Source organism: Oncorhynchus nerka, linkage group LG10 (genome assembly GCF_034236695.1).
Source record: "Oncorhynchus nerka isolate Pitt River linkage group LG10, Oner_Uvic_2.0, whole genome shotgun sequence".
In the NCBI taxonomy this organism is placed as follows: Eukaryota; Metazoa; Chordata; class Actinopteri; order Salmoniformes; family Salmonidae; genus Oncorhynchus; species Oncorhynchus nerka.
The window spans coordinates 103,139,813-103,163,233 of record NC_088405.1 but is presented as its reverse complement, the minus strand read 5'-3'; the positions used below and the strand labels follow the sequence as shown (position 1 = coordinate 103,163,233).

Below are 23,421 nucleotides of genomic sequence, written 5' to 3'. Positions count from 1 at the left end.
AGGAGAGGAGAGAGAGGAGGGGGACCCAAGGAAGGAGAGGAGAGAGACGTGGGGACCCAAGGAAGGAGAGGAGAGAGACGTGGGGACCCAAGGAAGGAGAGGAGAGAGAGGAGGGGGACCCAAGGAAGGAGAGGAGAGAGAGGAGGGGGACCCAAGGAAGGAGAGGAGAGGAGAGAGGAGGGGGACCCAAGGAAGGAGAGGAGAGAGAGGAGGGGGACCCAAGGAAGGAGAGGAGAGAGAGGAGGGGGACCCAAGGAAGGAGAGGAGAGAGAGGAGGGGGACCCAAGGAAGGAGAGAGAGGAGGGGACCCAAGGAAGGAGAGAGAGGAGGGGGACCCAAGGAAGAGAGGAGAGAGAGGAGGGGGACCCAAGGAAGGAGAGGAGAGAGAGGAGGGGGACCCAAGGAAGGAGAGGAGAGAGAGGAGGGGGACCCAAGGAAGGAGAGGAGAGAGAGGAGGGGGACCCAATGAAGGAGAGGAGAGAGAGGAGGGGGACCCAAGGAAGGAGAGGAGAGAGACGTGGGGACCCAAGGAAGGAGAGGAGAGAGAGGAGGGGGACCCAAGGAAGGAGAGGAGAGAGACGTGGGGACCCAAGGAAGGAGAGGACCCAAGGAAGGAGAGGAGAGAGAGGAGGGGACCCAAGGAAGGAGAGGGAGAGGGAGGGGACCCAAGGAAGGAGAGGAGAGGACCCAAGGAAGGAGAGGAGAGAGAGGAGGGGACCCAAGGAAGGAGAGGAGAGGGAGGAGGGGACCCAAGGAAGGAGAGGAGAGAGAGGAGGGGACCCAAGGAAGGAGAGGAGAGAGAGGAGGGGACCCAAGGAAGGAGAGGACCCAAGGAAGGAGAGGAGAGAGAGGAGGGGGACCCAAGGAAGGAGAGGAGAGGGAGGAGGGGACCCAAGGAAGGAGAGGAGAGAGAGGAGAGGACCCAAGGAAGGAGAGGAGAGAGAGGAGGGGACCCAAGGAAGGAGAGGAGAGGGAGAGGGAAGGGCAAAAGCTAAACTTGTGTATTGAGTTTACAGTAAAGTACAGGCTGCCGTTTTAAAACATTTATTAACAGTTTAACTGGATCATAAAAATAAACAGGTCGGAAAGCTATTTGGGTGAAAGACTGTCGTCATAGAATTGGCTGGTTATTTGACTCCTCATCCTCCTGTTAATGCTAATATAAACGGTTTCCTGTTTCCGAGCCAATTCAGACTCTGTTCCTGTGTCCCAAAAGCCTATCAGAACACAAATCAAACCATCCCTCCATCAACACAAAAGAAAAAACCTCCCTCTTTCCCATTTCCACCCCATCCCCTCATACAGCATGACACCTTCCCTTCCCCCCCAGCAGCCATAACACCAAGACAAAGAGAGTGGGGAGCGGGAGAGAGAGAAGATATAGGAGGGGGACAAGGAGATGGGAGTGCAGGACTGTAAAGAGACAGGAGGCAGATGGAGGAGGGGGGGGGGCAGATACAAAAGAGAACAGAGATCATGAATAAAACAAAAATATAATAACATTGTGGCAAACTAGACCAAAAATAAGGGGATGAAAGAACAGAGGGAGGGGAAGAAGAACAAGAAGAGGAAGGCGAGGCAAGAGGAACAGCAGAACGGTAGAATGATGTAACGCATTAGAAGATCCACCGGAGGGCATCTGTCTCCTGGTCTGATAATCTCACATCCCTCTCCCTGGGCTGGGGTCTGCTGGGCTGGGGTTCCTGGAGGTGTGTGTATCTAGGTGCGGGAGCGGGAGCGTGAGTGTCGTGGCGAGTAGCGTGGAGAGGCCCGGCTGCGTCGCGGCGGTGAGAAGCTGCGTGAGCGGCTGTTGCTACGCCCGTTGCTACGGCTCCGAGAGCGGGAGCGTCCGTAACTGGGGCTGCGAGGTCCATCCACCTTCACACGCACGTAGGCAGTCTCTCCCTACACACACACACACACAGGCACAGACACAGACACACACACACACAGAGGGGAGAGAAAGTTGTCCGAGACGCACATCCCAGTGTACAGTTCTAGTTTTGAAAATGTGTTTTAGGACTGATGCCCAACTGAGCTACTCACATCCTCAATGATACAGTGGCTTGGAAATACAATAACACAAGGCAAATCATTACTAGGCTATACTGAACAACAATATAAACACAACATGTAAAGTGTTGGTCCCATGTTTCATGAGCTGAAATAAAAGATCCCAGACATATTCCATAGGCACAAAAAGCTGATTTCTGACAAATCTGTTTACATCCCTGTTAGTGAGCATTTCTCCTTCGCCAAGATAATCCATCCATCTGACAGGTGTGGCATATCAAGAAGCTGATTAAACGGCATGATCATTACACAGGTGCACCTTGTGCTGGGGACAATAAAAGGCCACTGTAAAATGTGCCGTTTTGTTACATCACACATGCCACTGATGTCTCAAGTTGAAGGAGCGTGTAATTGGCATGCTGACTACAGGAATGTCCACCAGAGCTGTTGTCATGCTGACTACAGGAATGTCAACCAGAGCTGTTGGCATGCTGACTACAGGAATGTCAACCAGAGCTGTTGGCATGCTGACTGCAGGAATGTCCACCAGAGCTGTTGGCATGCTGACTACAGGAATGTCCACCAGAGCTGTTGGCATGCTGACTACAGGAATGTCCACCAGAGCTGTTGGCATGCTGACTACAGGAATGTCCACCAGAGCTGTTGGCATGCTGACTACAGGAATGTCCACCAGAGCTGTTGGCATGCTGACTACAGGAATGTCCACCAGAGCTGTTGTCATGCTGACTACAGGAATGTCCACCAGAGCTGTTGTCATGCTGACTACAGGAATGTCAACCAGAGCTGTTGTCATGCTGACTACAGGAATGTCAACCAGAGCTGTTGTCATACTGACTACAGGAATGTCAACCAGAGCTGTTGTCATGCTGACTACAGGAATGTCAACCAGAGCTGTTGGCATGCTGACTACAGGAATGTCAATCAGAGCTGTTGGCATGCTGACTACAGGAATGTCAACCAGAGCTGTTGGCATGCTGACTACAGGAATGTCAACCAGAGCTGTTGGCATGCTGACTACAGGAATGTCAACCAGAGCTGTTGGCATGCTGACTACAGGAATGTCAACCAGAGCTGTTGGCATGCTGACTACAGGAATGTCAACCAGAGCTGTTGGCATGCTGACTACAGGAATGTCAACCAGAACTGTTGGCATGCTGACTACAGGAATGTCAACCAGAGCTGTTGGCATGCTGACTACAGGAATGTCAACCAGAGCTGTTGTCATGCTGACTACAGGAATGTCCACCAGAGCTGTTGGCATGCTGACTGCAGGAATGTCAACCAGAGCTGTTGGCATGCTGACTACAGGAATGTCCACCAGAGCTGTTGGCATGCTGACTGCAGGAATGTCAACCAGAGCTGTTGGCATGCTGACTACAGGAATGTCAACCAGAGCTGTTGGCATGCTGACTACAGGAATGTCAACCAGAGCTGTTGGCATGCTGACTACAGGAATGTCAACCAGAGCTGTTGGCATGCTGACTACAGGAATGTCAACCAGAGCTGTTGTCATGCTGACTACAGGAATGTCAACCAGAGCTGTTGTCATACTGACTACAGGAATGTCAACCAGAGCTGTTGTCATGCTGACTACAGGAATGTCAACCAGAGCTGTTGGCATGCTGACTACAGGAATGTCAATCAGAGCTGTTGGCATGCTGACTACAGGAATGTCCACCAGAGCTGTTGGCATGCTGACTACAGGAATGTCAACCAGAGCTGTTGGCATGCTGACTACAGGAATGTCAACCAGAGCTGTTGGCATGCTGACTACAGGAATGTCAACCAGAGCTGTTGGCATGCTGACTACAGGAATGTCCACCAGAGCTGTTGTCATGCTGACTACAGGAATGTCAACCAGAGCTGTTGGCATGCTGACTACAGGAATGTCAACCAGAGCTGTTGTCATGCTGACTACAGGAATGTCCACCAGAGCTGTTGGCATGCTGACTGCAGGAATGTCAACCAGAGCTGTTGGCATGCTGACTACAGGAATGTCCACCAGAGCTGTTGGCATGCTGACTGCAGGAATGTCAACCAGAGCTGTTGGCATGCTGACTACAGGAATGTCCACCAGAGCTGTTGTCATGCTGACTACAGGAATGTCAACCAGAGCTGTTGGCATGCTGACTACAGGAATGTCAACCAGAGCTGTTGTCATGCTGACTGCAGGAATGTCAACCAGAGCTGTTGTCATGCTGACTACAGGAATGTCAACCAGAGCTGTTGCCAGAGAATTTTTGTTCATTTCTCCGACGTATTTTTAGAGAATTTGGCAGTACGTCCAACCGACCTCACAACCACACCAGCCCTTTCACGTCCAGCTTCTTCACCTGTGGGATCGTCAGACCAGCCACAAGGACAGCTGATGAAACTGAGGAGTATTTGGTCTGTAATAAAGCCCTTTTGTGGGTTGAAAAACTCACTGATAAACAGGGCATGCCTCCCCAGTGGGTGGGCCTACGCCCCCTCCAGCCCACCCATGGCAACGCTCCTCCCCAGTGGGTGGGCCTACGCCCCCTCCAGCCCACCCATGGCAACGCTCCTCCCCAGTGGGTGGGCCTACGCCCCCTCCAGCCCACCCATGGCAACGCTCCTCCCCAGTGGGTGGGCCTACGCCCCCTCCAGCCCACCCATGGCAACGCTCCTGCCCAGTGGGTGGGCCTACGCCCCCTCCAGCCCACCCATGGCAACGCTCCTGCCCAGTGGGTGGGCCTCGCCCCCTCCAGCCCACCCATGGCAACGCTCCTGCCCAGTGGGTGGGCCTCGCCCCCTCCAGCCCACCCATGGCAACGCTCCTCCCCAGTGGGTGGGCCTACGCCCCTCCAGCCCACCCATGGCAACGCTCCTCCACAGTGGGTGGGCCAGTGGGTGGGCCACGCCCCCTCCAGCCCACCCATGGCAACGCTCCTCCCCAGTGGGTGGGCCTACGCCCCTCCAGCCCACCCATGGCAACGCTCCTCCACAGTGGGTGGGCCTACGCCCCCTCCAGCCCACCCATGGCAACGCTCCTGCCCAGTGGGTGGGCCTACGCCCCCTCCAGCCCACCCATGGCAACGCTCCTGCCCAGTGGGTGGGCCTACGCCCCCTCCAGCCCACCCATGGCAACGCTCCTGCCCAGTGGGTGGGCCTACGCCCCCTCCAGCCCACCCATGGCAACGCTCCTCCCCAGTGGGTGGGCCTACGCCCCCTCCAGCCCACCCATGGCAACGCTCCTCCCCAGTGGGTGGGCCTACGCCCCCTCCAGCCCACCCATGGCAACGCTCCTGCCCAGTGGGTGGGCCTACGCCCCCTCCAGCCCACCCATGGCAACGCTCCTGCCCAGTGGGTGGGCCTACGCCCCTCCAGCCCACCCATGGCAACGCTCCTCCCCAGTGGGTGGGCCTACGCCCCCTCCAGCCCACCCATGGCAACGCTCCTCCACAGTGGGTGGGCCTACGCCCCCTCCAGCCCACCCATGGCAACGCTCCTGCCCAGTGGGTGGGCCTACGCCCTCCAGCCCACCCATGGCAACGCTCCTGCCCAGTGGGTGGGCCTACGCCCCCTCCAGCCCACCCATGGCAACGCTCCTGCCCAGTGGGTGGGCCTACGCCCCCTCCAGCCCACCCATGGCAACGCTCCTGCCCAGTGGGTGGGCCTACGCCCCCTCCAACCCACCCATGGCTACGCTCCTCCCCAGTGGGTGGGCCTACGCCCCCTCCAGCCCACCCATGGCTACGCTCCTCCCCAGTGGGTGGGCCTACGCCCCCTCCAGCCCACCCATGGCAACGCTCCTCCCCAGTGGGTGGGCCTACGCCCCCTCCAGCCCACCCATGGCTACGCTCCTCCCCAGTGGGTGGGCCTACGCCCCTTCCAGCCCACCCATGGCAACGCTCCTGCCCAGTCATGTGAAATCCATAGATTAAGGCCTAATTTATTTATTTAAATTGACTGATTTCCTGATATGAACTGTAACTCAGTAAAATCGTTGAAACTGTTTCGTTTATATATTTTTGTTTAGAAAAAAGTATGAACATCTTTTGTCATAATTTCGATGTTGCCAGATTGACTTGATGGAGAATAACATTAGCTAGCTAGCTCAGATTTTGGGGGAAAACACTGGATTTTAGCTAGCTAATGTTAACTTTGCTAGCTGTTGACAATATTGCCATCTGCCTAAAGTAAATGTGACAACATGATAACAACGGCAAAGTGGTTTCCTACTAAATATTTGCCTACTTAGAGAATGCCAAGTGTGCAAAGCTGTCATCAAGGCAAAGGGCGGCTATTTGAAGAATCTCAAATACATAAAATATATTTAGTTTTAACACTTTTTTTGGTTACTACATGATTCCATGTGTTATTTCATAGTTCTGATGTCTTCACTATTATTCTACAATAATAGAAAATAGTCAAAATAAAAGGAAAAACCCTGGAATGAGTAAGTGTGTCCAAACCTCTGACATGTACAGCATGTCACGGCAGGCGTAAATATATGTTATAACAGTGTTATGATCATATTATAAACAGGTTAAAAGCTGTTAACCGTTATGACATTTGACATGGTTATAACAGTGTTATGATGCTGGGTGTCAAGTAAAGTGTTACCCAAATGTAATATAGGTTTGTGTTTCTTGCAGTCAATTTACAGACTACAAATGATTTGTAATTTGTTGATGATCCCTGATTTAGAGAACAGGATGCCTTCTGGGACACAGACCCAGTCTTATTCCTTGGATTCCAGACCAACCCGACCTCTAATCCTTGACCTACCTCGTGGGAGCGGAACTTGGTGTTGTCCAGCTTGCGGACAGCGTAGGTCATGTCCTCCTTGCGTACGAACTCCACCACGCCGGTACCGTCCCGGAACACGTCAGCGTAACATACATCACCTGCCTCGCGCATGTGGTCCTTTAGGTCCTGCCAGCTACCACTAGAGGGGAGACCTGGAGAGGGAGGAGGAGGTGGTAGAGGGGCAACACAGTAAAGACAGGAGGAGACCTGGAGAGGGAGGAGGAGGTGGTAGAGGGGCAACACAGTAAAGACAGGAGGAGACCTGGAGAGGGAGGAGGAGGTGGTAGAGGGGCAACAGTGTAAAGACAGGAGGAGACCTGGAGAGGGAGGAGGAGGGGGTAGAGGGGCAACGCATGTGGTCCTTTAGGTCCTGCCAGCTACCACTAGAGGGGAGACCTGGAGAGGGAGGAGGAGGTGGTAGAGGGGCAACACAGTAAAGACAGGAGGAGACCTGGAGAGGGAGGAGGAGGGGGTAGAGGGGCAACGCATGTGGTCCTTTAGGTCCTGCCAGCTACCACTAGAGGGGAGACCTGGAGAGGGAGGAGGAGGTGGTAGAGGGGCAACACAGTAAAGACAGGAGGAGACCTGGAGAGGGAGGAGGGGGTAGAGGGGCAACACATGTGGTCCTTTAGGTCCTGCCAGCTACCACTAGAGGGGAGACCTGGAGAGGGAGGAGGGGGTAGAGGGGCAACACATGTGGTCCTTTAGGTCCTGCCAGCTACCACTAGAGGGGAGACCTGGAGAGGGAGGAGGAGGTGGTAGAGGGGCAACACAGTAAAGACAGGAGGAGACCTGGAGAGGGAGGAGGAGGAGGGGGTAGAGGGGCAACACAGTAAAGACAGGAGGAGACCTGGAGAGGGAGGAGGAGGAGGGGGTAGAGGGGCAACGCATGTGGTCCTTTAGGTCCTGCCAGCTACCACTAGAGGGGAGACCTGGAGAGGGAGGAGGGGGTAGAGGGGCAACACATGTGGTCCTTTAGGTCCTGCCAGCTACCACTAGAGGGGAGACCTGGAGAGGGAGGAGGAGGTGGTAGAGGGGCAACACAGTAAAGACAGGAGGAGTCCTGGAGAGGAGGACAGCACAGTAAAGACAGGAGGAGTCCTGGAGAGGAGGACAGCACAGTAAAGACAGGAGGAGTCCTGGAGAGGAGGACAGCACAGTAAAGACAGGAGGAGACCTGGAGAGGAGGACAGCACAGTAAAGACAGGAGGAGTCCTGGAGAGGAGGACAGCACAGTAAAGACAGGAGGAGTCCTGGAGAGGAGGACAGCACAGTAAAGACAGGAGGAGTCCTGGAGAGGAGGACAGCACAGTAAAGACAGGAGGAGTCCTGGAGAGGAGGACAGCACAGTAAAGACAGGAGGAGTCACAGTAAAGACAGGAGGAGTCCTGGAGAGGAGGACAGCACAGTAAAGACAGGAGGAGTCCTGGAGAGGAGGACAGCACAGTAAAGACAGGAGGAGTCCTGGAGAGGAGGACAGCACAGTAAAGACAGGAGGAGTCCTGGAGAGGAGGACAGCACAGTAAAGACAGGAGGAGTCCTGGAGAGGAGGACAGCACAGTAAAGACAGGAGGAGTCCTGGTAAAGACAGGAGAGACCTGGAGAGGAGGACAGCACAGTAAAGACAGGAGGAGTCCTGGAGAGGAGGGAGGAGGACAGCACAGTAAAGACAGGAGGAGTCCTGGAGAGGAGGACAGCACAGTAAAGACAGGAGGAGTCCTGGAGAGGAGGACAGCACAGTAAAGACAGGAGGAGTCCTGGAGAGGGAGGAGGACAGCACAGTAAAGACAGGAGGAGTCCTGGAGAGGAGGACAGCACAGTAAAGACAGGAGGAGTCCTGGAGAGGAGGACAGCACAGTAAAGACAGGAGGAGACCTGGAGAGGAGGACAGCACAGTAAAGACAGGAGGAGTCCTGGAGAGGAGGACAGCACAGTAAAGACAGGAGGAGTCCTGGAGAGGAGGACAGCACAGTAAAGACAGGAGGAGTCCTGGAGAGGAGGACAGCACAGTAAAGACAGGAGGAGTCCTGGAGAGGGAGGAGGACAGCACAGTAAAGACAGGAGGAGTCCTGGAGAGGAGGACAGCACAGTAAAGACAGGAGGAGTCCTGGAGAGGAGGACAGCACAGTAAAGACAGGAGGAGTCCTGGAGAGGAGGGAGGAGGACAGCACAGTAAAGACGGGGTCCTGCCAGCTACCGCTAGGGGAGAGACCACCATGCAGACAGTCGAACCAGACACAAACACAGAGCTAAGCCACACACTGACCAGAGACGATGACCCGGTACTCAGAGCGTCGTGATGGAGGTCCATATCTTCCTCTGGGTCCTCCACCGTCACCACCGCCCCTTCCACCGCCCATCCCCCCTCTTCCCCCGCCACGACCACTACGGGGGAACTCCACCCGGAGACGGTAACCATCGTAGTCATAACCATCACGACCGTGCACCGCGTCATCAGCATCCCTGGGACACAAATAGATAGACACACACAGACACAGTTAGGTTGAGATTGTTCCAGTTAGCTACTTCCCTCTGCCTGCACCGTAAGCTCCTCTGAACAGGACATTCCACAGGTGTTGAATATAGCCTTGGCTGAGCAGCAGTGTTCTTCTGCTTTACTCTGTGGACCGGACCAGTAGGTGACCAGTTTACCACCAGTCTCTCTGTGGACCGGACCAGTAGGTGACCAGTTTACCACCAGTCTCTCTGTGGACCGGACCAGTAGGTGACCAGTTTACCACCAGTCTCTCTGTGGACCGGACCAGTAGGTGACCAGTTTACCACCAGTCTCTCTGTGGACCGGACCAGTAGGTGACCAGTTTACCACCCGTCTCTCTGTGGACCGGACCAGTAGGTGACCAGTTTACCACCCGTCTCTCTGTGGACCGGACCAGTAGGTGACCAGTTTACCACCCGTCTCTCTGTGGACCGGACCAGTAGGTGACCAGTTTACCACCCGTCTCTCTGTGGACCGGAACAGTAGGTGACCAGTTTACCACCAGTCTCTCTGTGGACCGGACCAGTAGGTGACCAGTTTACCACCCGTCTCTCTGTGGACCGGACCAGTAGGTGACCAGTTTACCACCAGTCTCTCTGTGGACCGGACCAGTAGGTGACCAGTTTACCACCCGTCTCTCTGTGGACCGGACCAGTAGGTGACCAGTTTACCACCCGTCTCTCTGTGGACCGGACCAGTAGGTGACCAGTTTACCACCAGTCTCTCTGTGGACCGGACCAGTAGGTGACCAGTTTACCACCAGTCTCTCTGTGGACCGGACCAGTAGGTGACCAGTTTACCACCCGTCTCTCTGTGGACCGGACCAGTAGGTGACCAGTTTACCACCCGTCTCTCTGTGGACCGGACCAGTAGGTGACCAGTTTACCACCAGTCTCTCTGTGGACCGGACCAGTAGGTGACCAGTTTACCACCCGTCTCTCTGTGGACCGGACCAGTAGGTGACCAGTTTACCACCAGTCTCTCTGTGGACCGGACCAGTAGGTGACCAGTTTACCACCAGTCTCTCTGTGGACCGGACCAGTAGGTGACCAGTTTACCACCAGTCTCTCTGTGGACCGGACCAGTAGGTGACCAGTTTACCACCCGTCTCTCTGTGGACCGGACCAGTAGGTGACCAGTTTACCACCCGTCTCTCTGTGGACCGGACCAGTAGGTGACCAGTTTACCACCAGTCTCTCTGTGGACCGGACCAGTAGGTGACCAGTTTACCACCCGTCTCTCTGTGGACCGGACCAGTAGGTGACCAGTTTACCGCCAGTCTCTCTGTGGACCGGACCAGTTTACCGCCCGTCTCTCTGTGGACCGGACCAGTAGGTGACCAGTTTACCGCCCGTCTCTCTGTGGACCGGACCAGTAGGTGACCAGTTTACCACCAGTCTCTCTGTGGACCGGACCAGTAGGTGACCAGTTTACCACCAGTCTCTCTGTGGACCGGACCAGTAGGTGACCAGTTTACCACCCGTCTCTCTGTAGACCGGACCAGTAGGTGACCAGTTTATCACCCGTCTCTCTGTGGACCGGACCAGTAGGTGACCAGTTTACCACCAGTCTCTCTGTGGACCGGACCAGTAGGTGACCAGTTTACCACCAGTCTCTCTGTGGACCGGACCAGTAGGTGACCAGTTTACCACCAGTCTCTCTGTGGACCGGACCAGTAGGTGACCAGTTTACCACCAGTCTATCTGTGGACCGGACCAGTAGGTGACCAGTTTTACCACCAGTCTCTCTGTGGACCGGACCAGTAGGTGACCAGTTTACCACCAGTCTCTCTGTGGACCGGACCAGTAGGTGACCAGTTTACCACCCATCTCTCTGTGGACCGGACCAGTAGGTGACCAGTTTACCACCCGTCTCTCTGTGGACCGGACCAGTAGGTGGTGGGCCATGAAGTTGATCGAGTCCCGTCGAGGGAGCAGATTTTTTGTACATGGCAGTAAAACATTCCATTTGTTGGCACCTTCAATCTCTGCCAGTGAATTCAACTGTTGAAACATGTTTTGGTATGTGTCTCATTTCAAGTAACTAGCTGCAGGCTTAAAGAAACATCATATGCTTTGCATGGAAACCCAAATAAAAGCATGTACAGAGTATTTGGAAAGTATTCAGACCTGTTCCCCCTTTCCACATTGTTACGTTACAGCCTTATTCTAAAATGTATAAAATAAAACATTTTCCTCATCATACTACACACCATAATGACATCACCACACCCCATAATGACATCACCATACCCCATAATGACATCACCACACCCCATAATGACATCACCACACCCCATAATAACATCACCACACCCCATAATGACATCACCACACCCCATAATGACATCACCATACCCCATAATGACATCACCACACCCCATAATGACATCACCACACCCCATAATGACATCACCACACCCCATAATAACATCACCACACCCCATAATGACATCACCACACCCCATAATGACATCAACATACCCCATAAACAGGTATTTTAGAAATGTTTGCAAACTAATAAAACCTGCAAAACAGAAACACCTTATTTAGATAAGTATTCAGACCCTTTTCTATGAGACTTGAAATTGAGCTCAGCTGCATCCTGTTTCCATTGGCCATCCTTGAGATGTTTCTGCAACTTGGAGTCCACCTGTGGGAAATGCAATTGATTGGACATGATTTGGAAAGGCACACACCTGTCTATATAAGGTCCCACAGTTGACAGTTTAAATTTGCAAAAATCTAATAACCTGTTTTTCACTTTGTCATTATGGGGTAGTGTGTGTAGATTGATGAAAATGTTTTATTTGATCAATTTTAGAATAAGGCTGTAACGCAACAAAATGTGGTAAAGGAGAAATCTGGACCCCTACAAATCAGCCGGGCTAGACAGTCTGGACCCCTACAAATCAGCCGGGCTAGACAGTCTGGACCCCTACAAATCAGCCGGGCTAGACAGTCTGGACCCCTACAAATCAGTCTGGACCCCTACGGGCTAGACAGTCTGGACCCCTACAAATCAGCCGGGCTAGACAGTCTGGACCCCTACAAATCAGCCGGGCTAGACAGTCTGGACCCCTACAAATCAGCCGGGCTAGACAGTCTGGACCCCTACAAATCAGCCGGGCTAGACAGTCTGGACCCCTACAAATCAGCCGGGCTAGACAGTCTGGACCCTCTCTTTCTAAAATTATCTGCCGAAATTGTTGCAACCCCTATTACTAGCCTGTTCAACCTCTCTTTCGTATCGTCTGAGATTCCCAAAGATTGGAAAGCTGCCGCAGTCATCCCCCTCTTCGAATGGGGAGACACTCCAGACCCAAACTGCTACAGACCTATATCTATCCTACCCTGCATCTCTAAGGTCTTCGAAAGCCAAGTTAACAGATTACTGACCATTTTGAATCACATAGTACCTTCTCCGCTATGCAATCTGGTTTCCGAGCTGGTCATGGGTGCACCTGTCGTGGAATTATCAGAATTTGTTGGTAACATTTGTAAGATGTTTAATATTCATCAAATGTGTGTAAAGTTACTTCTCATCAGAATGGTATTTTTGTGTAATTCTGTGGTGAGGTTGCAGTTATCTGTTCTATGTCAAAACTAAGTTGCATGGGCCGCTGAGAGAGGGGAGAGGTCAAAGTGTCATCATGTGTAAACATATCTTTTACTCCCTACTTTTCTCGTGGGGGGGAAAGGAGTGTGGAATCATTCTATGCTCCCTCTTTGTTGACCTGTAGGGTCACTCTCCTCTCCATGAGTTTGTCCAGGAGTTTGTATTTAGAGTGGGTTGTATATAAATGACAATTTGATATATGCCTGTTGATATGGAGGATTTGGTTTATGGTTTCTGGGGTTTGGGAAAGGAGACAAAGCTGAACGATGAATTATGTCTATGCTGTCTGACTATGGGTGTCTTTGCTATTAAAGGAACTCAGTTGCATTGTAAGGGGGCTCTCAGAGAATTCACTGGGGAGACACTGAATGTATCTGAGAGTCACAGGATTGTGATAAGAGCTCATATAATTAAAGATGGACTTTTATAACTAACTCTGACGTGTGTGTGTGGTTTGCTCCCATGATTTGGTAAATAGAGGAAATTTCCACGACACACCTCAGCGACGCTCAAGGTCCTTAACGATATCATAACCGAATACTGTGCAGCTGTATTCATCAACCTGGCCAAGGCTTTCGACTCTGTCAAATCACCACATTCTTATTGGCAAACTAAACAGCCTTGGTTTCTCAAATGACTGCCTCGCCTGGTTCACCAACTACTTCTCTGATAGAGCTGTGTGTCAAATCGGAGGGCCTGTTGTCCGGACCTCTGGCAGTCTCTATGGGGGTGCCACAGGGTTCAATTCTCGGGCCGACTCTCTTCTCTGTATATATCAATGATGTCGCTCTTGCTGCTGGTGATTCTCTGATCCACCTCTACGCAGGCGACACCATTCTGTATACTTCTGGCCCCTCCTTGGACACTGTGTTAACTAACCTCCAGACGAGCTTCAATGTCATACAACACTCCTTCCGTGGCCCTCCAACTGCTCTCAACCGATCATTGCCCGCCCATCCAGCATCACTACTCTGGACGGCTCTGACTTAGAATACGTGGATAACTACAAATACCTAGGTGTCTGGCTAGACTGTAAACTCTCCTTCCAGACTCACATTAAGCATCTCCAATCCAAAATTAAATATAGAATCGGCTTCCTATTTCGCAACAAAGCTTCCTTCACTCATGCTGCCAAACATACCCTCGTAAAACTGTCTATTCTACCGATCCTTGACTTCGGCAATGTCATCTATAAAGTAGCCTCCAACACTCTACTCAGCAATCTGGATGAAGTCTATCACAGTGCCAATCGTTTTGCCACTAAAGCCCCAAACACTACTCACCACTGCGACCTATACGCTCTCGTTGGCTGGCCCTCGCTTCATACTCGTCGCCAAACCCACTGGCTACATGTTATCTACAAGTCTCTGCTAGGTAAAGCTCCGCCTTATTTCAGCTCACTGGTCACCATAGCAGCACGCACTCGTAGCACGCACTCCAGCAGGTATATCTCACTGGTCACCCCCAAAGCCAATTCCTCCTTTGGTCGCCTTTCCTTCCAGTTCTCTGCTGCCAACTGACTGGAACGAACTGCAAAAAAAAAAATCACTGAAGCTGGAGATTCCCATCTCCCTCACTAACTTTAAGAACCAGCTGTCAGAGCAGCTCAGATCACTGCACCTGTTCATAGCCCATCTGTATACAGCCCATCTATCTACCTACCTCATCCCCATACTGTATTTATTTATCTTGCTCCTTTGCTCCCCAGTATCTCCACTTGCACATCCATCTTCTGCACATCTACCATTCCAGTGTTTAATTGCCATATTGTAATTACTTCGCCACCATGGCCTATTTATTGCCTTAACTCCCTTACTTGAGCTAATTTGCACTCTTTATTTCTACTGTATTATTGACTGTATGTTTTGTTTACTCCATGTGTAACTCTGTTGTTGTATGTGTTGAACTGCTTTGCTTTATCTTGGCCAGGTCGCAGTTACAAATGAGAACTTGTTCTCAACTAGCTAACCTGGTTAAATCAAGGTGGGAAAAAAAGAAAAAAAAAGAAGTGGTCTGAACTTTCCGAATGCACTGTATTTAAGTGGTTTAAATATTAACTTTCCTACTAACCTTCGAAGGTTGACAGTACCAAAATCTTGCCAATCCATTCATTACTAGGTTCCCTACTTACAAGGTTTATTCCACTGACTTAGACATGTTTTCCATACTGTACATTTCATGCACACACAGTACCAGTCAAAAGCAAGGACACACCAACTCCACACCTGTTAAACAAATCAAAATATATTTTATATTTCAGAGAAAAAGTCTGCTGCTCAAAATCAAATCAAGGATGTTGCCAGGATGAGGCCAACAACGCTGCCCGGGAGACCATCCGTTGGGGGCCAACAACGCTGCCCGGGAGACCATCCGTTGGGGGCCAACAACGCTGCCCGGGAGACCATCCGTTGGGGGCCAACAACGCTGCCCGGGAGACCATCCTTTGGGGGCCAACAACGCTGCCCGGGAGACCATCCTTAGGGGGCCAACAACGCTGCCCGGGAGACCATCCTTCGGGGGCCAACAACGCTGCCCGGGAGACCATCCTTCGGGGGCCAACAACGCTGCCCGGGAGACCATCCGTTGGGGGCCAACAACGCTGCCCGGGAGACCATCCGTTGGGGGTCAACAACGCTGCCCGGGAGACCATCCTTCGAGGGCCAACAACGCTGCCCGGGAGACCATCCTTCGGGGGCCAACAACGCTGCCCAGGAGACCATCCTTCGGGGGCCAACAACGCTGCCCAGGAGACCATCCTTCGGGGCCAACAACGCTGCCCAGGAGACCATCCTTCGGGGCCAACAACGCTGCCCAGGAGACCATCCTTCGGGGGCCAACAACGCTGCCCAGGAGACCATCCTTCGGGGGCCAACAACGCTGCCCAGGAGACCATCCTTCGGGGGCCAACAACGCTGCCCAGGAGACCATCCTTCGGGGGCCAACAACGCTGCCCAGGAGACCATCCTTCGGGGGCCAACAATGCTGCCCTCCTCTTTCTGCCACTGCTGCTGCTGCTCCTCCTCTTCCTGCTGCTGCTCCTCCTCTTCCTCCCGCTGCTGCTCCTCCTCCTCCTCCTGCTGCTGCTCCTCCTCCTGCTGCTGCTGCTCCTCCTCTTCCTGCCGCTGCTGCTCCTCCTCTTCCTGCCGCTGCTGCTCCTCCTCCTCCTCTTCCTGCCGCTGCTGCTCCTCCTCCTCTTCCTGCCGCTGCTGCTCCTCCTCCTCCTGCTGCTGCTCCTCCTCCTCCTCCTGCTGCTCCTCCTCCTCCTCCTGCTGCTCCTCCTCCTCCTCCTGCTGCTCCTCCTCCTCCTCCTCCTCCTCCTGACGCTGCTCCTCCTCCTGACGCTGCTCCTCCTCCTGACGCTGCTCCTCCTCCTGACGCTGCTCCTCCTCCTGACGCTGCTCCTCCTCCTGCTGCTGCTCCTCCTGCTGCTCCTCCTCCTCCTCCTCCTGCCGCTGCTACTTCTCTCCCTGTCCTTCGCCTGGAGCTCCATGGCTGTCAGTAGCTCCCCTTACCCCTTCAGTCATGATGGAAGTGGTGTGGCAGGACTCAAGAAAGGGGTTGAGGAAACTCATGACAGCCATGAAGCGCCATGACCGGTGTTGCACTGCTCCTGCCCCACTCCTCAACTCATTTCTTTCCTTGACAAAAGTGTCTCTGAGGTTCTTCCACTTTCTCCTGCAAAATTCTTCTAATGAAAACTGGTGAAAAACACAATTCATTAAATGTCGCTATAACATTATCAAATGTTATTTGCTGCATATTTTACCAGGTGTATTATATGATCTAAATTAATCTTATTATGGTAATAGATTGGTCATATGTTCTCACAGAAGAATGAAATGTAAATGCAAGGTGATATCTGAAACTCATTAATGGCATGTAACACAGAGAATAGACTACATGATCAGTGAATATATTATATAGACTACAATGTGGGGAACTCATGCTTGGTAACAACTACATGTAGTTATATACGACTTGCATCCTTGGCACCATAAAATTACATTATATTCTACTCAATCCATAGGCTTCATTGACGCCATTCAGAGTGTCTTGAAGTCAATAAAATCGGCTATGCTAGCTGAAGTTTATAGCTAGTTAGCTTGCCAGCCAGCCATCTAGCTAGACAGCTAGCTAATATTGACAGTATATTTAATATTGACATAAACATGATGATATTTTATGAAACCCACCAGGGACACCAATGACTTCTGCCACATTCCTCCACACTGCATTCCGTTGGTGTCTCTACAGATAAAAAGGGTGCCACCAGAGTTCTGGGAACCCCATCACAGCAATAATCCATTTCTCATCCATTGCTCTTGTTAAAGCTAGCGATGGACACACATTGAAATAACGTAATGTTGATTGATGAAACTAAACTTGATATTTTTAACAGAACGGAATACATTCTAGCAGGACCCCTACGCCAACCACTGTGGTTGGTTATCGCCCAGCGTTAAAGCTACCAAGCTGGCTAATGTTAGCTAATCAGCTAGCTTTTTAAAATAGCAATTTTTGTCAATTTACTTAATGACCAAAAAACATGCATAATCATGTGTCCACATTAACATATTCCTCTCAACTGTAAATGTTTTGCATGATCAGTATGACGTTATAATTACTTACATTTGCTTCCATCCCAGTATTGTTGCCGGACATCTTTGCTGAATAAAGTCTCGAGCCTTGGATCCAATCAGTGGCGTAGCTTCAGCAGGTGCTCCCACACCAGGGCTCGCGACGTACATGGATCTGTGGAGCCGCGGGTCTTGGATCCAATCAGTGGCGTAGCTTCCGCAGGTGCTCCCACACCAGGGCTCGCGACGTACATGGATCTGTGGAGCCACGGGTCTTGGATCCAATCAGTGGCGTAGCTTCAGCAGGTGCTCCCACACCAGGGCTCGCGACGTACATGGATCTGTGGAGCCGCGGGTCTTGGATCCAATCAGTGGCGTAGCTTCAGCAGGTGCTCCCACACCAGGGCTCGCGACGTACGGGTCTGTGGAGCCGCGGGTCTTGGATCCAATCAGTGGCGTAGCTTCCGCAGGTGCTCCCACACCAGGGCTCGCGACGTACATGGATCTGTGGAGCCGCGGGTCTTGGATCCAATCAGTGGCATAGCTTCAGCAGGTGCTCCCACACCAGGGCTCGCGACGTACATGGGTCTGGGTCTGTGGAGCCGCGGGCCTTGGATCCAATCAGTGGCATAGCTTCCGCAGGTGCTCCCACACCAGGGCTCGCAACGTACATGGGTCTGGGTCTGTGGAGCCGCGGGCCTTGGATCCAATCAGTGGCATAGCTTCCGCAGGTGCTCCCACACCAGGGCTCGCGACGTACATGGGTCTGGGTCTGTGGAGCCGCGGGTCTTGGATCCAATCAGTGGCATAGCTTCAGCAGGTGCTCCCACACCAGGGCTCGGGACGTACATGGGTCTGGGTCTGTGGAGCCGCGGGTCTTGGATCCAATCAGTGGCATAGCTTCAGCAGGTGCTCCCACACCAGGGCTCGCGACGTACGGGTCTGTGGAGCCGCGGGTCCCCTATGTAATTTGAATACCGCCCCACCATGCCCAAGTATTAATTGTTGACGCGGGTCAATCGCGTCTACGAGTTGACCAGAAAGTATTTATTTAACCTAGGCTATATGATAAATGAGTTGACCAGAAAGTATTTATTTAACCTAGGCTATATGATAAATGATCCCACTGATGGTTTCACCAACAAAATGTGTTTTCTGTCACTACATAAGTCAGCATGATATTTTAGTGTATTGATGACAATAAATCAAATTAATTTGCTAAATAAATCATAATATTAAATAGTTTCAATACCATGTTAAGATAATGAAATGCATTCTGGAATTCATTGTGCAAATACTCTCCAAAGTGTTATTGTTTCTGTCATCGTTTTAAGCAACAGTTGAGCTAGCTATCAAGAGATAACGGCCGGGGGGGAAAAAATAGTGAGAGAAAGTCGAGAATAGAAAATTACTGATGTAAAAATCTGCAATGTATCAACATAAAAGTGGCACCCAAAAGAGGAAGGCCAACAATGAGAAAGCAAAAGTGGTATCAATATTAGTGAAATTAGATTCCTTTTTCAAACGCAGTTCAAGTGCAGCCATTGCTAAAACAAGAAATGTAGCAGGACCAGAAGAGGATGTAGGTTTACCAGCCCAAGCAATGTAGCAGGACCAGAAGAGGATGTAGGTTAATCAGCACAAGCAATGTAGCGGGACCAGAAGAGGATGTAGGTTTACCAGCACAAGCAATGTAGCGGGACCAGAAGAGGATGTAGGTTTATCAGCACAAGCAATGTAGCGGGACCAGAAGAGGATGTAGGTTTATCAGCACAAGCAATGTAGCGGGACCAGAAGAGGATGTAGGTTTATCAGCACAAGCAATGTAGCGGGACCAGAAGAGGATGTAGGTTTATCATCGCCAGCAGCAGCTTTTAGCGGGACCAGAAGAGGATGTAGGTTAATCATCGCCAGCAGCAGCTTTTAGCGGATACGACCCTGAGCACAAGTCAGGTCAGACATCCCCGGGCCGGGTGGGGAGGAAGAGGAGCAGGGACAGGCTAGAATCGTGACGGCTGAAGAAACAGGTGGAAGTGGGACCGACGGCCTTTTAACCCATTATGCAACAAATGTGGATGCAGAAGTTAAAAGGCACGTTATTGCATTAGGCTCGTGTAAGCCTACTGGCCCATTCCCATGACGAAAGGCTGGAATCTAATTACCACGTACATGGCTGTTATTCAGACAAGCTTGATCGTGTGTATTGTGATCCTTACTGGCTGTTTGGAGATCGGAGTGATCCTTTCTTCTCTGATGAGTGGGTGAATGGGGTGAGAGATTGGCGCCATCTAATATCCAAAATAGCATGTCATGAGACATCCCAGATTCACATGGGTGCCTGTTTGGTATATGAGCAATGGAAGCTCAATGTCACTATTGACTCAGAAATGGAGAGGCGTGCGTACTGCAGAAAATCCCTTGCAACAGGTGTTAGCGCATAGTTAATGTAACTTTCACACTTGCATCATGTAATTTGGTGTTCAGAGAGCACTGTGAAAAGCTGGGGCAGGTCAACTGTGAGAATATTGTCAGTATAATTGAACTGCTGTCATTTTACGACCCAGTTCTGAAAGAACTTTTAGAACGACCCCGCAGGATCCGTTAGTCCTCAAATCCAAAATGAGCTGATTTATATTTTAGCCGAGCGAGTGAAGTGTGACATTCAGGGAGATGCAGGAAGGCCCTGTTCTATTATTATGGACACCAGACGTATCCAAAGTAGACCAGTTCAGCCCTGTTCTATTATTATGGACACCAGACGTATCCAAAGTAGACCAGTTCAGCCCTGTTCTATTATTATGGACACCAGACGTATCCAAAGTAGACCAGTTCAGCCCTGTTCTATTATTATGGACACCAGACGTATCCAAATTAGACCAGTTCAGCCCTGTTCTATTATTATGGACACCAGACGTATCCAAAGTAGACCAGTTCAGCCCTGTTCTATTATTATGGACACCAGACGTATCCAAAGTAGACCAGTTCAGCCGAGTTTATCGCTATGTGAGAGTGATAAGGGATGCAAATAATGTCGCCACAGATCTGACCATCACAGAGTCGTTTCGAGGATTTCTGGAGACTGCTGGCACATCAACAGCTGAGCTTCAACATAAAATCCTGGGCAGCATAGAGGATAGCTGGATATTTCTAAATGTCCTGGGCAGCATAGAGAATAACTGGATATTTCTAAATGTCCTGGGCAGCATAGAGAATAACTGGATATTTCTAAATGTCCTGGGCAACATAGAGAATAACTGGATATTTCTAAATGTCCTGGGCAGCATAGAGAATAACTGGATATTTCTAAATGTCCTGGGCAGCATAAAGGATAACTGGATATTTCTAAATGTCCTGGGCAGCATAGAGAATAACTGGATATTTCTAAATGTCCTGGGCAGCATAGAGAATAACTGGATATTTCTAAATGTCCTGGGCAGCATAAAGGATAACTGGATATTTCTAAATGTCCTGGGCAGCATAAAGGATAACTGGATATTTCTAAATGTCCTAAATATATACTGAGATCATGTGACACTTAGATTGCACACAGGTGGACTTTATTTAACTAATTATGTGACTTCTGATGGTAATTGGTTACACCAGATCTTATTTAGGGGGCTTCATAGAAAAGTGGGTGAATACATATGCACTGCCTGTAATGGGAGCCAGTGCCGAGCACTCCTTTCCCAAACTGAAGATAATTAAATCATACCTGAGGAGCAGCATGGGACAGGAGAGACTGAGTGGTTTGACCATTCTGTCCATTGAAAACATCAGGACCATGGAGAGCGGAAGGCCCGTTGAATACCAATCAAATGAGTGATTAAGCTTTTATTTTTACAGGACATGCTACCCAGACAGCCTATATGAATCAAGCTTTATTGAGATGAATTTACATTTCTTGTCAATCTATGACTATGCTGGATCTGTCTTTGGAAACCATGTTCTGGTGCAGGGCTGCTGAGCCATTTCATTGTCATCATAGCCAATACATTTAACTAGGCTTTAAGAATAATACTAAGCACATACACATCAAATCAAATGTATTTATATAGCCCTTCGTACATCAGCTGATATCTCAAAGTGCTGTACAGAAACCCAGCCTAAAACCCCAAACAGCAAGCAATGCAGGTGTAAAAGCACGGTGACTAGGAAAAACTCCCTAGAAAGGCCAAAACCTAGGAAGAAACCTAGAGAGGAACCAGGCTATGAGGGGTGGCCAGTCCTCTTCTGGCTGTGCCGGGTAGAGATTATAACAGAACATGGCCAAGATGTTCAAATGTTCATAAATTACCAGCATGGCCGAATAATAATAAGGCAGAACAGTTGAAACTGGAGCAGCAGCACAGTCAGGTGGACTGGGGACAACACATCATATACTGTTTAAAGGCATGCTGCCATCTAAGCAGTTTGAATGCTCCACTTCATTGATTTGCTGGTGTTTTTGCTACAGGCCCTCTGCGGGAGGTAAGTTGTTTGAAATACCGGTATGTCAGTTTTGCCTCCATGCATAACATCAGGGAACATGTACTGGGTCATTAGCTGGGTTTCTGTCAAGAGATTGATCTTTATATTTATGTTTTATAATATAGGCGATTGCCTATTATTTGCAGATAAAATAGGGTGTTTTTTTTTACCGCTTTGTGCTTTCCGTGGTGCTGATGGATTTACACGGGTTAATTTCTGACCTCCGTCAGCCTTACCAACAAAATTATTTTAATTGTATGGGAAATATGGGTGGTGATAGGAGCCCGTCATGATAAAGCTACACTACTGGGTCCCATGCTGACAAATTCGTCATGGGAACCACTCAATATGATTGGTCATCGCCCAGCGGTATCTACTGGCGATTTGAATAAAGGGTTAAAAGTTTAACTTGTTTCACCGCCTCCCAAAGGTCCACGGCCCCTCTGCTATTGAACATTAATCGGATGGTTCCCCGCGTATTGCCAGTTAACCTCAGTCTCTAACACAACACGAGGTAGCTATATTGCTAAAGCACCAAAATCTTTCTGGGGCTGTTCTAGTTTCGTCCCGTAACATGGGATTCTACTGGGACATTTGGCCGATACCAGCAGACTAAACTCAACGATTTACCATCATAAATCATTGAGTTTAATCGGATATAGTAGTGTGGTCATTTTCTGTCGGCCCAGTGTCCCAACAGACAGTATGTTTATTGCATGGGCTGATACAGAACCCCTTGTTGTGGGAGGAAGCTAACTAGGGCCGTTTACTTTGACATATTAAGTCATTTAGCGACCCACATAATGAACTAACCTTCCCGGTTACTGGCCCAACACTGTTAACGGCTAGGCAACCTGCCGCAGAGCTGTTAGTTGTAAAAGCGGCTAACGTTAGCATCGTTAACTAGCTACCTGGGGTCCTCGAATTCCACGAAAGCGAACGGCGGTCCTCCTCTCCGGTTCTTCAAGTCGATATCCCGGATCGCTCCGTACTTGTAGAACACGTCCTCCACGTCTTTAGTGCGAATATCAGGCGGCAGGTTACCCACGTAGATCCGACAGTCGTTGTTTCCCGCTGGGCCACGAACCACGCTCCCGCCGCCCGACATATTATCTCCCGACATCCGAAGATTACTACTTACCTAGCTAGCTAACTGAAGAAAAGCCGTGTAACTGTATATAAGAAATGGCTGTATAAATATCAAGCTATCTATTATCTAAATCAATCGTGAACGGCGCACACAGAGTTAGCAAGCTAATTTAGAAATATTCCCGCAACTCTCGCTGACTTCTCAAAATGGCGCCGAGATCTCGCGTTTGGAACCTGCGCGGACTGATAAGACTCCTTTCTGTGTTTGCAAACATTGCCGCAGGAGGGCGATGCGCCCAAGTTGGCTGCTTCTTCTTTGGAGTTTATGGTTGGAGACTGCACACAAAACGGTCTATTGTCGCAATC

General features: G+C 50.6%; 1 protein-coding gene across 1 annotated transcript; it reads right to left on the bottom strand.

Moving 5' to 3' along the window:
* Nucleotides 1-1,028: 1,028 nt before the first annotated feature.
* Nucleotides 1,029-23,290, bottom strand: LOC115121785 (serine/arginine-rich splicing factor 1B-like). Its single transcript, XM_065024036.1, has 4 exons — nt 22,878-23,290; nt 9,074-9,270; nt 6,787-6,959; nt 1,029-1,905 (listed from the first exon to the last, which is right to left on the bottom strand). The coding sequence occupies exons 1-4, from the start codon at nt 23,087-23,089 to the stop codon at nt 1,720-1,722; spliced, it is 768 nt and encodes a 255-aa protein (XP_064880108.1). The 5' UTR covers nt 23,090-23,290; the 3' UTR covers nt 1,029-1,719.
* Nucleotides 23,291-23,421: the final 131 nt, after the last annotated feature.

Bases quoted from the DNA above. Each gene is read 5' to 3' on its own strand.
- LOC115121785 (XM_065024036.1), bottom strand. From the start codon at position 23,089: ATGTCGGGAGATAATATGTCGGGCGGCGGGAGCGTGGTTCGTGGCCCA. The intron at 6,960-9,073 runs GTCAGTGTGTGG...CTCCCTCTCCAG, and splicing joins GTACCGGGTCATCGTCTCTG to GTCTCCCCTCTAGTGGTAGC. The intron at 1,906-6,786 runs GTAGGTCAAGGA...GTGTGTGTGTAG, and splicing joins CCAAGTTCCGCTCCCACGAG to GGAGAGACTGCCTACGTGCG.